The 14,958-nt window shown below is 44.5% G+C and overlaps 1 protein-coding gene across 1 annotated transcript; it reads left to right on the top strand.

The window, feature by feature from the left end:
- The first annotated feature begins 1,718 nt into the window (after window positions 1-1,718).
- Window positions 1,719-14,660, top strand: TIPRL (TOR signaling pathway regulator). The gene is made up of 7 exons (XM_066371444.1): window positions 1,719-2,022; window positions 4,133-4,312; window positions 5,352-5,451; window positions 6,801-6,932; window positions 10,673-10,768; window positions 11,430-11,492; window positions 12,527-14,660. The coding sequence occupies exons 1-7, from the start codon at window positions 1,919-1,921 to the stop codon at window positions 12,668-12,670; spliced, it is 819 nt and encodes a 272-aa protein (XP_066227541.1). The 5' UTR covers window positions 1,719-1,918; the 3' UTR covers window positions 12,671-14,660.
- The last annotated feature ends 298 nt before the right edge of the window (window positions 14,661-14,958 follow it).

The following is a 14,958-nucleotide window of genomic DNA, read 5'->3' as shown; positions in this document are numbered from 1 at the left end:
TTGTGTTCCTACAAGAAACACAGTTTATTCTTGTATTATTTACTAATTATTGTATTATTTTCCATACAAACTACTTTAAACCTACATTTGCCCCACCCTGTATTTGTAAAAGCAATCTGACAATACCTATTGAGTTAAAATAAATCTATGCCTTTTGAACTAGAAATTCTACTCCTGGGAATCTAATCCATGGAAATAAAAACAGCAATACAGAATATACATATGCAAGAAACTTTATTGCAACATTATCTATTGTGGCAAAAAGTATAAACAAAGTAAACAGTCATCCACAGAGGAAAGGTTGAATAAATTAGAATAGCCATATTGTATATTATATTATTGAATAAGAAAGTGTTAAAGTGATATCAATTGATATGGAAAGATTTTCACCATGTATATTGTTAAGAAAATACAGCAACGAGCAAAACTATATTATTTGGAAGTATGTGAGACTATATATTGTAAAAGGTATGTTTGCTCAGGAACTTAAGTAAGCTCATATATTTCTCTGGAAGTCTCTGAAGGGTTGCAATGACTAGCTTTTATTTCTCCTTCACTAATGTGTTGCTTTTATTTTCAAGTCATGCCACAAGTAGAGTGTAGTCATTTCTTTTTTAAAAATACATTTTTCTAGTATTTGAAAACTATTTTTATGTAATTAATGTATACGCTCTGGTTTATAAATGCATGATTTAAGACAAAGCTTGGCATATTTACCTTTAAAAAAATTTGAATGCGATCACCTCTGCTCTTCTCTCACCTCCTCAAACCCCTTGGATCTCTACATCTTCTCTCTACCATATTACACTGCTAAAATATAATATTTATATTCTCATTCCTACCATGCCCCTCCCCTCCTTTTAAATTCCCCACAGTTTGAATTCTCTTACTCTCTCTCTCTCTTCTCTCCCCTCTACATAACCTGGCCTTCCTTATATATTTTATGTATAGATTTGGGGAATGAAGGATAGGGCAACTCAAGGAGATATTGAAAGTTAACTCCTTTGTTTCCACTGAGCTCTTTTGCTTTATGGAACAGAGATTCCACCAAGGTTTTTCAAGATGGATGGTGTGGGGTTTGTTCAAACACACACATGAGGAAAAGAGGAAAGAACACTCTCAGCTCAGGGATTAAGTTCTTCCCTTACTTCTCCATGACTGAGCCTTAGTAAGGGACCCCTTCTTTTCCCGCCTTCGTCTTGATGCTTTGACACCATTCCCTGCCTGCCATAACAATTTAATGTGGCTGGGGTTCTGCCTTCCTCTCTTACTGTTGTACAACCGGAGACCTGCTCTTGGTCCCCAGATCTGTGCCTGGATCTTCAGCCTTGATAGCCCTTTTCCTCTTTCCATGGGGTGCTTCCCCGTCTGAGTGGGAGTGTCTCTTCTTGTCTACTGTTGGCTCTCACCCTAGAGGTCCACCTGTCTCTCTGGGCTGCCCCTACCAACCATCTCCAGGATCCAGCGGGTCTATCCAGTCTCCGTCTGGCTCTTCTTACCATTGACCAGGCCCTAGATCACCTGTTCTGTATAAAAAAAAAAAAAAAAAAAAAAAAAAAAAAAAAATCTCGGAATGACGTCATCCAATGTCGTCAGAGGGCGTGACGCCCATGACCATGCCTCCCCGCGGCCGAAGTCCAGCCCCTCACCTGTGGCAACTCTTTCCTCTTTTCGGTGCGTCGTGACGTAAGACGTGGGTCACGCAACATGGCAACTGGTCCCGGAAGCAAAAAGCTACGGGGCGGAGAAGAAGGCGGAAAGGAGGACGGGCGTAGGGGTCGGCGGCGGAGGCGGGGCGGGGCATGGTAACGGCTGGGAAGTCGAGTGGGCTGGGCCGCAGCGAGGCGGGGGATCCGGTGAACGCTGCCGCCGCCGCTCCAGCCGGTTCCGCGCGGCCCCCGCGGGCCCCGCCTCGGCCATGATGATCCACGGCTTCCAGAGCAGCCACCAGGACTTCTCATTCGGGCCCTGGAAGCTGACGGCGACCAAGACCCACATCATGAAGTCGGCGGACGTGGAGAAGTGAGGCTCTGGGGCCCGGGCCGGGGCGCGGGCGGGCAGCGGGGCCCGGGTAGGAGGCGAGGAGGCCCCTTGCATCCCTCTCCCTCCCCCGGGGCGGAGGTCGGGCCCTGAAGACGAGACCTTTGAGTGACAGCCTCGGTAAAGGATCGTGCCACCCCTGCCGTCCTTCGGTGGGGGTCCACTGGGCGCCCCCTGTGTGACACTGTCCCTTGGCCCGGGTGCGAGGAGCGCATGGCTGTTACGGAGGGCCTCCTGTCTGCCCCAGCCTGCACCACCTTTGCACCGTTCCTTTCCGGGTGGCTCTGACCCGTTTTCTTGGGCTTAACCACGGGGACGGTTCGTGTGCTCGGTGCTGGATGGGCCAGGCGCTGGAGACAGGAACGGTGAAAGAGCCTCTGCCGCCTTCAGTTCACTCTCGTAGGAGAGCGACAGTAATCATTCAGCGTGAATAGCTGTTGCGGAGAGCTGCATCCGCGGGGTTGCGTGGGGTCGTCCAGGAGGCTGGCACACCCGCGTTGAGTCTTGATCAAGGTGGTGGAATGGGGTTTGGGGTGGAGGGCTCCTGTAAAGCGGGGTGGGGTGGGGTTGCAGGGAGAGTGACAGCCAGGTGGGGTGGGGTTGCAGGGAGAGTGACAGCCGTGAAACGCTGGTGATGCCCAAACCGAATCTTGACGAAGCGAGGAAGGAAGTCAGGGAGAGAGAGAGGGAGAGTCCGGATTTGTTGGGAGAACTGCTTCTGCCTGGTTGCCGTGTGCGGTACCCGAGGGGCGGTAGTGGGAGGTGACAGGTGGCGCCGAGGGAGTGGAGATAATCACCGAGAGAACTTTTGTGCCACAGGCTAAGGAGTTTTGAATTTTATCTGGGTGTCATTTTATACAAAAGAGAAACATGAGTTGTACACTCTGAAAGAACGACTTTCAGCCTGTGTGCTGCAAGGATTTTTAGAAAGCGCAGCACCTGACTATTTTAATTAGAGGCGCTGTCAAAATTAAAAAAAAAAAATGATATCAGTGTGCCATGAGATGAAAAAGGTAGAAAATCGCTGCTCTGAAAGATTCCTCTGGAGTTAATGTGGAGGATGATGGACTGGAGACCAGTTAGCCGGGACAGGACAGGAGAGGTTTTTGAAGACTAAGTCCCTGGATTTGATGGCCAGTTGATAGTAGGAAGAAGGGAAAAGGAGGACTCTTTGTGTGTGGATGGCAAGATTTCTGGCGGGGGCTCTTGGATAGGGATCATTGTCATTGAACAAGGTGAGAACCATGGAAGCAAGAGCAGGTGTCCGAGGGTGTGTTGAGTTAGTTGAAATGTGAGTTGTGTGGGTCGTAAAATGGAGATGTAGTAGGCATTTGGATATTGTTATCTTGGAGCTTAAAAAAGTCTTGCCTGTGAGTTTAGATTTGGGAACCAATCACCTTCTAACTGATACCTGGAGCCTTGGGAGTGAATGAAAGTCATCTAAAAATCTTCCAGAAGAGAAGGAAAAGGTCATGGGATGGGACCCTAAGGAGCAGTGGCATTTTAAAATTTAGGCAGAATGGCCTGTGGTGGCACAGTGGATATAAAGCATTGACCTGGAATGCTGAGGTAGCCGGTTTGAAACCCTGGGCTTGCCTGGTCAAAGCACATACAGCAAGCAATCAATGGACAACTGAAGCGAAACAACTAGGAGTTGATACTTCTCGGTCCCCCTCCCTCTCTGTAAAATCAATAAGTAAAAAATAAAAATGAAAACAAAAACAAAAACGATATAGGCAGAGGGAAGTGACCAGGGAAGAGAGGAGTCATGAAAGGATGTTTAGCTTCCTAGGTAAAAAAAGAAAAAAGAAGTTCTTGCAGATTCACTAAGAAAACTTAGGAAAATGCAAAACAGAAAGGAAAAAAATTTCCTTCATCTCACCACACATTGAGTTTTCCTCTCCATGTAATATAACTTTCTCTGTTACATATTGCACTGTATATGTGTAATTGCGTCATATATAAAGCAGTCAGCTTCGACATGTGGTTACCATATAATTTACTTACAGACTCTCTAGGAGGTACTGCATGCATGGTAAGTTGTGAAGGGAATCGAATTTCAGATCTTTGATCTATTTTTTGTTGTGCACAGGTTAGCTGATGAACTGCATATGCCATCTCTCCCCGAAATGATGTTTGGAGACAATGTGTTAAGAATTCTGCATGGTTCTGGCTTTGGGATTGAGTTCAATGCCACAGATGCGTTAAGATGTGTAAACAACTACCAAGGAATGCTTAAAGTAGCCTGTGCAGAGGAGTGGCAGGAGAGCAGGTGAGAATCCAGCTGTTGTGGGTAAAACACAGTAGGAAAGAGTTGAAAGATATATTCAGTCAAGAGATGTGTATTTCATTAGAACAAAGGACGAGTATTAAACTTGATAGTTGGATTATTCTAAAATTAATTTTTCTCATCTATAAAATGGAGATTAGTTACCCTACTTCTTGAATACTTGTTAAGTTGAATTACCTTTGAACTGAGTCATGTGGGGTTTACTTTTTTGAGCCTTCAGTGTTCTTTAGTGATGAAGTAGTACACTGTGTACTTTAATTTAATATTCTTGTTTTTGAAGCAGAGTGCTTATGATTTACGTTGAAAATTTGAGGACTTTTGAAATTAAGAAAAACGTGTTTTCTTTGATAGTCAGATCAGCAATTATTTACTTAGTGCCTGTTACGTACCAAGTACCTTGGAGGACGTAGGGAAGTGTGAATCTTTAAACTATGTCCTCTGGCAGTGTACAGACTAATTGGAAGGACTACACCTGCACATGACAAGATAAATAACAATAAATATAGGGGAAAAAGGAAAGACCTTGTCTTAGTGAACTGTGACAAGTATACGTATTTAGCCTGACCAGGCGGTGGTGCACTGGATAGAGCATTGACCTGGGACGCTGAGGACCTAAGTTCCAAATCCTGAGGTTGCCAGCTTGAGCACAGGCTCAACCGGCTTGAGTGCAGGATCATAGGCATGACCCCATGGTCACTGACTTGAAGCCCAAGGTCGCTGGCTTGAGCAAGGGGTCACCGGCTCTGCTGAAGCCACCAGGCCAAAGCCCATATGAGAAAGCAATCAGTGAACAACTAAGGAGCCAGAACTACAAGTTAATGCTTTCCATCTCTCTCCCTTCCTGTCTTGTCTGTCTCTGTCTGTCTTCTTTTGCGTGCTCTCTCTTTCTAAAAAAACCCTGTATATGTATTTAGTAGATGTTCTACATTATTTGTAGGATGTTATTTGGTGAGATTATTGAATACAGATGATCTGGCTTGTGCATCACTAAATCTGATCCTTCTCATTTTTGGTTTTTGAGGACGGAGGGTGAACATTCCAAGGAGGTTATTAAACCATATGATTGGACCTATACAACAGATTATAAGGGAACATTACTTGGAGAATCACTCAAGTTAAAGGTAAATTTTTTTTTTTGGCTTTTATGAGCCATCTGGTGTCTTGGACAGTCTTGGCATTAGAACTTTCTAGTAATGGCTTATTTTTTGCTACTACTTTCATCTACTTATTTCTGTTGTGGGAGGGTTCAGAACCTAGTGTGAGGGGACTTTGCTTATTGATTATCAGCGGGAAATAAAGGAAGTCCCTAGCAGAACAGTTTTTAATAGAAGCGTGGCTGGGAGCAATGGAGAACAGCCTGAATGCACTCCCCGTCAGAAAGTGGTAGGGTGTGCACCTGTCCTGATGAAATGTCGGGTGATTCAGACAGAGCCTCCTGCCTAGAGGCTTCCAGGTTTACAGCTGAACAGATACATGGGCCAGTAGGACTTTTGTCCTGCCTGTACTATGTGTGAACCTGGTATAACCTTAGGGGAGTTCATCTATTTATTTGAGTCTTCTTTTTATCAGTGAAGTGGGTAAACAGAAATCTGTACCTCACAGCAGAGTTTTGACATGAGATCATCCGTGGGAAAGCTCTCGGGGTGAATTCTAGAGCTCTGTGTGATTGTTAAGTTTTTCTGTGTCAGCCCTGCTTAAGGAGACATTACTTCATGGTAAGTGACACTAGGAAGGTAGAACTGATAGGTCCCATATTGGTAGCTGGCTGAATTTTGAAATCTTCCAGTGTGACTGAAATGAGGGAAATTTGGGTTAAGTTGCAGTCTTTAAATATCACATTCTATCGTAGAGAACCAAATTGTTTCACTGGAACTATTTACATTAAAAGCAGTTACTGGAGACCCCATGTCCTGTGCTGGTGCTCAGGCAGAAATGTTGAGGAGCTAATGCTGTGTGTGGGCTCCTTGTCTCTGCACAGATGTTAGAATCTCGGGAAGCTGGAAGTTCATAACAGGAACTTAATTCTGGCCTTCAGTTGCTGCTACTCCTGTATTCCAGTCTTTAACTATTTTTCTGTGCTGCATCCAGAACAATAACACGATTCATTCATTCATTCTTGGGCTCTTACTGTGTGATAGGAGTTCTGGATATAGCAGAGAACAAGCAAAAATCCTTCCTTTACAGTATAAAGGGGCAGAAGGTTCATCAGATCCGTGTAGTGCTTTGCAGGTTGATGTTCTCTCTCCTCGCTCTTGATTGAAAACATGGTAACTTGCGTAGGCCATTTGACATCTTATTGCAGGGAGTGAGGAGATGGGAGCTTGTTTTAACCCAGTGCTGTAGAGGCAGTGGCGGCTCTGGGCTGACTTAGAAAAAGCCTCCTGGGGGTTGTGAAGCAGTATTAGCTGCTTTCCTGTGTCTCTAGCTCCTCAAAACAATGTTATATGCTCTTACGTTTTTTTTCTTTCAGGTTGTACCTACGACTGATCATATAGATACAGAGAAATTGAAAGTCAGAGAACAGATTAAGTTTTTTGAAGAGGTTCTCCTATTTGAAGATGAACTTCATGATCATGGAGTTTCAAGCCTAAGTGTGAAAATTGTGAGTATTATGATTTTTGTTTAAAATTTCTTTTTTTCTCCTGTTTCTACCATTGGTCAAATGTGAGACTCACTTTGAAACATACTGTTTTAATATGGTGTCATGTAAAGTTTCACTTGGGTGTGCACATCTTAGTACCCATTATAAAAGTCACAAAATCTTAGTATGTTGTTAAGACTTTAGCAAAGCATTTTTTTAAGGCCTGCCTGGCCTCTTTGTACTTTGTTCGCTTCTTATTTAATTTGAAGGAACGTTATGACTCAGTTTTCACATTTGAATAAAAAATGATGTGGAATGGCTATGCAGACCGCAAGATGAATGTCATTTAAAGAAGTAACCCATGTGTCAGGGTTCGGTGCCCCATGAAACTGCACTGAAACTCCCAGCACAGAAGTAGCAATGGAAATGACAAGTATAAATTCTTCTGGAGGATGGACTACTTCCTTTAACAGTGCTGTCGGTCAGACATGCTTAAAAAAGAATAATAAACAGGCCACTAGCAGTTATTCATACTTGTTTACTATTAGGTTGTATTTGGGTTTCTTAACATTTTCCAGAAAAACTTTAACTGCGACTTGTTATTAAATGCCCTATCCTTTTAAATCCCAGCTAAAATGTCTCCTCCTCTGTGAGGCCCTAGACAGCAGAGTTAAATATCTCTTGTCCCTGCTCCAGAAGTACTTTATTTTTAACCCCTCCATTACAGCACTTATCATAAGGTCCGTCAGACATGGGCCCTGGCATCAAACATTGTTCTTGAAGCATAGTCATAGTTGGTTTTGTGACTTAATAATAAGAATGAAAACAATAAATGAAAAGCAGCAATAATTTTTTTTTAAGTGAGAGGAGGGGAGATAGACGGACTCCCACATGCACCCTGACCAGGATCCACCTGGCAACCCCTGTCTGGAGCTTATGATTGAATCAGCTGAGCTATCCTCACCTGGGGTTGATGCTCAAACCATTTGAGCCTCTGCTGAGAGGGGAAGAGAGAGAGACCGGTGAAAAGAAGGGGGAGAGAAGCAGATGGTTGCTTCTCCTGTGTGCCCTGATCGGGGTTTGAACCTGGGACATCCACATGCTAGGCCAGCGCTCTATCCACTGAGCAAACCGGCCAGGACCTAAATTTGTTGTTTTTTTTTTTGTTGTTGTTTTTTGTATTTTTCTGAAGTTGGAAATGGGGAGGCAGTCAGACAGACTACCTCATGCGCCCGACCAGGATCCACCTGGCATGCCCGCCAGGGGGCAATGCTCTGCCCATCCAGGGCGTTGCTCTGTTGCAACTAGAGCCGAATCTAGCGCCTGAGGCAGAGGCCATGGAGCCATCCCCAGCGCCCGGGGCATCTTTGCGCCAATGAAGCCTTGACTGCGGGAGGGGAAGAGAGAGACAGAGAGGAAGGAAAGGGGGAGGGGTGGAGAAGCAGATGGGCACTTCTCCTGTGTGCCCTGGCCGGGAATTGAACCCGGGACTCCTGAATGCCAGGCTGACGCTCTACCACTGAGCCAACCGGCCAGTGCCCTAAATTTGTTTTAAAGTCAAGTTTTTCTGTGGAATCCTAGGATTTGGGAATTGTAATGAATTTTAAAAGAATCATTTAGTTTAGCCTCTGTATTTTTTATATGAGGCCCCAAAAGATTAGTTTATCTAAATTTGTGTAACTAATTAGTGGCAGTTTTCTTTGAACCAATATATCAATTATTTTAGTGTTATATCATTGTTTTCTTTTTTTTTTTTCATTTTTCCGAAGCTGGAAACGGGGAGGCAGTCAGACAGACTCCCGCATGCGCCCGACCGGGATCTACCCGGCACGCCCACCAGGGGGCGATGTTCTGCCCCTCTGGAGGGTCGCTCTGTTGCATCCAGAGCCACTCTAGCGCCTGAGGCAGAGGCCACAGAGCCATCCCCAGCGCCCGGGCCATCTTTGCTCCAATGGAGCCTCGGCTACGGGAGGGGAAGAGAGAGACAGGGAGGAAGGAGAGGGGGAGGGGTGGAGAAGCAGATGGGCGCTTCTCCTGTGTGCCCTGGCCGGGAATCGAACCCGGGACTCCTGCACGCCAGGCCAACGCTCTACCGCTGAGCCAACCGGCCAGGGCCAGATCATTGTTTTCTTAGCACCTCTCTCCCTGTTCACCTATAACTCTCCCCCAACTTATCTTTTGTGGTTGAGATTTGTTCACTCTGACTCATCTAATCACGTACCTTTCCACTTGTCTACCCACCTATGGAGTTGACGATGTCAAGTGTTCATAATGAGTGTGCATGTCTGGGTGTGCACTTGTACCCAAGCGTGTGGGTTTATCTGTGATGTATACAAGTGGGCAGTAGGCTGTGGGCAGTCTTGGGGAGGGTGTGGGCATGGATGTGATATGTGTGTACAGGGTAAACAGTCTCCGACTGGGAACCGTTTCATCATGTGAGGTGGTTTTCTTCGTGAGCGTAACTTTACAAGGTGGGTGATGGGTTGCATTTTAAGAATGCCTGGAAGGATTGCTCTCAAATGGCATTCTTTGGGTTGGTTTCTTTCTGACCATGCAACAGTAATTGCCCTCACTTCTGGCTCAGAGGCAATGAGGAAGGACAAGTGAAGCTCCCTATAGGGGAACAGAGACCCGCCTGAGATGAGGGGTGGAGGCGAGGGCCCAGGAGGGTGGCGCAGGCAGGCTCCTGGAACTGAACGTTTCTGGGAAGGAGGGTGCGGCGCCTTCGCAGCGCCTGCAGGCTCCAAGCCCGCTTTTGTCAGACCTGCCGGCCTGTGGACTGTCAGATGTTACAGAGGTGGGGCATAAGGGCAGTTCCTGCACATCCCCTTCCTATGACAATAGGAACAGTGAATTGGGGGGTTCAGTGACTTGCTCTGAATGACTGGTTCTCCATCTTATCGGACCCCTCGCTCCATTTATTTTAACCAAACACTTTACCCCTTCCCTTTTTCTACCCTGAAATGGAATGTGTAGATAATGTACTATGTTTCAATCAACATATGTCCTAATTATAAAGTAACAGGAATTGACACTTATTGTAAGTACTACCATTTTTAAAGTAAACATTATAATTTTCTCATTATTTAGGTAGGTGTTAGGTCTTTTTTTTTTTTTTTTTTTTTTTTTTACAGAGACAGAAAGAGAGTCAGAGAGAGGGATAGATAGGGACAAACAGGAACGGAGAGAGATGAGAAGCATCAATTATCAGTTTTTTGTTGTGGCACTTTATTTGTTCATTGATTGCTTTCTTGTATGTGCCTTGACTGAGGGGCTACAGCACAGCTAGTAACCCCTTGCTCAAGCCAGCGACCTTGGGTCCAAGCTAGTGAGTTCCTCAAACCAGATGTGTCTGTGCTCAAGCTGGCGACCTCGGGGTCTTGAACCTGGGTCCTCCACATCTCAGTCTGATGCTCTATCCACTGCGCCACCGCCTAGTCAGGCAGTGTTAGGTCTTTTTAACATCAACATCTGTTGACCTAGAAAAAGTGTATATCACAGAAGAGTGAAGCCAGGATGTTCAGTAGGTTTTGCGCCTCAGCTGGCACTAGGAAGAGGAGCCCCTCATCCACAGGTTCCTATGTGGCGCTGCCTCGGCCCTCCCCCGAGGGATTCCCATGGGGGGCTGCCTCGGCCCTCCCCCGAGGGGTTCCCACAGGGGGCTACCTTGGCCCTCCGCCGAGGCTGCACAGTTTTTTCTTTTAGTACAGTAACAATATTTGATTTTTGTTAAAATACTAATGTATTTTTTTTTCTTTCAGAGAGTAATGCCTTCCAGCTTCTTCCTACTGCTGCGGTTTTTCTTGAGAATTGATGGTGTGCTTATCAGAATGAATGACACCAGACTTTACCACGAGGTATCTGTTCTCTTCTAATGAATGTACTAATTGATATTGGATCTGTTCGTGTTGTTTCATTGTCTGTGTGGAATTTGAATTCAGTGATGCTTTTATGTTGTATGGCATGTTTCACGTTCACTGTTGACTGACTTACTGAAACATTACCTCTTCTTTTCCAAAATTCTGGTAGCTGAAAATTTATTCTACAAGACACTCCCTACTTGGAGGGGGCGGGGGAATCTGATGCTTTAAAAAAAATCTTATATGTACTGAATCTGTGTGTAAGAAAATTGTCGCTTGGCACGCTCCCCATCTCGGGAGCACACTCCCCCCCCCTTCCCTTCCCCTCCCCACTTAACCTGGCCTTCCTCTCTCCTGGGCTCCAGGGCCCTTCTTCTACCTCCGTGACTTGTCCCCTGAGCCTGCGTCACCCAGCCGGCTCACTCCTGCTACCTCTGTGACTATTAACTCTAAGTACATACTTGTATGTGACTTATAGGGACTGGAAAGAATAATTCCGAATTCCTGGTGAGAGTTAAATAGCAGTTACCTCACTGGAGAATAAGATGGTCTCCTTAGAGTTCATGCCACTCTCACAACCTGTGAGCAGTTCTGTTACATAGAAAGGGTTATAAAGTTGATGTAAATAAACTTGTTGCAACTTTATTTTTAAACATAGGCTGACAAGACCTACATGTTACGAGAATATACATCACGAGAGAGCAAGATTGCTAATTTAATGGTACAGTATTTAATTTTATGTTTCGTTTTAAATAGGTATCCTCCCCAAGGCCCATCTATCCACCCAAATCTTTATCCCTAAATGTACTAATTCACTGAAAGCAGTGGTTTCCAGCCTTGTAACACCTGGGGATCATTAAAAATAGGAGAATTATTTGGGGACCGCTGAGGCAGAAGTCACCGTGAGCGTGAGTTCGACTAAAACCATTGGGTCCCTCAGCTTCATACAACATCAGGGTGGTTCACTCTTTCGTGGACCAGCCCACAGACTGGCAGTTGAAAAACACTGACCTAAAGGGCTCAATAGGATAAGTCTTTCTTGACAAAACTTTGAGCTTACCTCAAATACAGAACAGTTGGAGGGCTGGGTCCTGTAGCCATCAGCCAAACGTATTTCCACACTTTATTCTGGGAAAGCTGAGACCTCAGCTGTGAGCTGCAGAGTCACCACTGGCTGCTGTTCGGCACCAACTGGATGTTCTTTTCACCCTCTGGTTTCTTCCTACCCAGCCTCCCCTTTACCCTCCAGTGTGGTAATTCTGTGCTGTGACATTGATTTTGGCATAATTTCTCTGTTTTTTGCTCCCCCGGGACTTGTATAAGGCTTTTTTTGGATTTACGATTCTATAATCAGTGGCTCAAACAGTGATGGCCTGCTGCGCACCTGGTGCTGTTTCCGTGCCCTCGGCCCCTTCCTGTCTGGCACGGGGCGAGTGGGTGAGCAGTCACCGCACACTGGGCCCAGCAGAGGCGTGTGCTTTCACAGTGCGGAAATAAAAAAGATTTCAGTAAAAAAAGTGGTATTCAGTTCTTAGGCCCTTTCGGGGAGCTTGGTAAGGACCATGTCCCTGTGGTCTCTGAGGAAGTCATTCAGTCGCAAAGCTGGAGTCAGGAACAGAGACCTGCTGCTATAGGAGTCCTTGTGTTGCCCCTGTATACATATGTGGCCCTTCCCTTTAAACTTGATGTCCCTGCATTGCTGGGGTGTCAGTGCAGTCACCGAGCCTGTGCTGACGTGCTCTGTGTATTCCCCAGCACGTTCCACCTTCCCTCTTCACGGAGCCGAATGAGATATCGCAGTATTTGCCGATCAAGGAGGCGGTCTGTGAGAAGCTGCTATTTCCCGAAAGAGTGGATCACAGCCCTGCGGACTCACAAGCAGACGCACCCACGGAATAGAGCGCTACACACCAGGGACTCGCCCTGGAGTCTGATGGAGACCTGGGCTGTGTGGCCGGGGTATTTTATTATGAGAATTAATTGCCTTGTCTGTGTGCAGATTTTCTGTAGCCTTAAAGGAAACAAAAAATAAAAGATGGTTGCAGGCAGGTTCCACTCAACTGCCGTTTGTACTACTGTCTGTCTTCAAAGCATATTTCAGATTTATGTTTCCTGGAGTTAAATTCAGACTTCTAACTTGCCACAACTTGGGACGTCACCAGTAGTGATGTGTCTGTCTCTTGAGCAGTGGGAATCATCTGTGTCCATCGTGAAACAGGCTTCTCCCATGAGGAGGTCAGTTTAAATCCCTGGGTCACAACAACCATGACTCATGGGATTGCTGATCGTGCCTGTCGATGTACTGACCCTTCACCCTGGCCGGTGGTGTTTCTTCTTATTTCTGGAGAGTTGTGTCTTGCCTTCTAGGAAATTGACCTCCTATTTTAATAATCTTCACCCACGATTCAAAGAAATATATATTTCTCTATATTTAAATTGGCTGTTGAAGTTTAAAGAAAATTTCAGACATAAACCCAAATAACCTAGGTTTTTGGAGAACTTAGGCTTTTGTGCCCAAGGGAACACGTGGCCCTTGTGTGGCACCGATGACTGGGACATCAGCGCTGCCCTTTCTCCACCTTCAGGTGCTATTTCCTATGTGCTTCTTCTTGTCCTGACAGTTTTTACTCCATCTTCAGGGCAGCCTCAGAGTGAGTAAATCCACCAAACACAGACACTGGTGTCAGTCCTACAAAGTTTGAAGTGTTAAAAGGGACTGTTTTTAGCACATACTACATCAACCTTAAATAACCAGATTAATTTTCTGCTTAAAATATTTGAGAGGAAACTGTGGATGAGGATGGAGGGCTTATTTTTAAATACAGAAGCCAGTTTTTCTATTTTAAGATTCCTGTTGTTGACATTACAGGAAACCCAGTAAAATGTAATTAGTACAAGACCGGCCAGTACAGAAAGTATACAAAAGTAACTTTAAATATGCATTTTGTCATTTTGATGGTGACCCTTTAAACGTTTTATATTCTTTTCTGCCTTTCTAAATGGTCTTCATAAAGTGGAAAGTGGTTATGAAGCACCAAGTAAGAAATTACTTGAAATTGATTTTTAAAACTGATTTTTTATAGGGCAGGGGAAAAATATCATTCCCTTTTTTCCTGGCTTGAAATAATTATTGTGCATGTTTCCACTTGATGGATAAATCATTGACTAAGAATAGTTAAGTAAAAGTATTGGCAAAGCTCTTCAGATATTTGCCTGATGATGTTTTAGTGGAATGAGACGATGGATACTCTTTGCTTGGACTGGTGCACTGTTGTGTGTATTGTCGTTCAGCTGATTCTGTTAGCTAAATTTGCTTACCATTGGATTTGGTATTTGTTTGCTGTCTGTTGCATCACCTGCAAGCGACAGGAAATCAGGATTTTGTTGACTTTACAAAAACACTTGGCATGTTCACTGTATATAAAGATACCTGTATTTAATTAGTTTTCTCTTAGGACAGGAACGTATATATATTGTACTCAGCTTTCTGTCTTATTTGCAGTGCAGATTTGAACAGAACAGACTCTATTCATACAAATTATAAAAATGAAAGACTTGTAAGAATATTCATTAGTCAAAGTTTCTGGGCAACATTTTATATATATATATTTAAACTTGATTCAGATGTCTTAGTACTTGAGCCAGTCTTAGTTTGCTTATTTTACTCCATTGTTAAAACTCTACGGAATTAAAAGAATTGACCTTTTTTTAATAGAAGGTGGGTGGTGCATAGGAGAATGTACTTCTCAAAATCTCATGAGTTTGTCCCTGCAGAGAATACCAAGAAAACGTGTATTTGCTCATTGCTACATAATATCTGTATTGTTTTATATTTATTTGTCCCAATTGTCTTTTTGTAAGTGGAGAATAAACAATAAGGAATTATTGATCTGTTTTGCTATTTCATTTACTTCAGTTTTTCTTGAAGTTTAATTAAAGACTGGTTTGGTATATCCTTCTTGTTTGCGCTTTATATTTTGAATTGGGTCAACATTTTGGCCAGAATCTCCGGACAGATTGTAATGGAAAATCTAACAGATAGTTCTGAATGTAACCCCACCTGAGCCGTTGGACTCTTCTTCCTTTCCTCCTCCTGTCCCCAGTAGGTCTACAGGTGTTGCCGTTGGCCAGTGTCTTCTGTCCTTGAGAATAGAAATACCTGGTGTGTGTGTTATTCCGTTGCGTTT

This window comes from Saccopteryx leptura, chromosome 2 (genome assembly GCF_036850995.1).
Source record: "Saccopteryx leptura isolate mSacLep1 chromosome 2, mSacLep1_pri_phased_curated, whole genome shotgun sequence".
Classification (NCBI taxonomy): Eukaryota; Metazoa; Chordata; class Mammalia; order Chiroptera; family Emballonuridae; genus Saccopteryx; species Saccopteryx leptura.
This window is presented reverse-complemented; position numbering and strand designations above follow the sequence as displayed.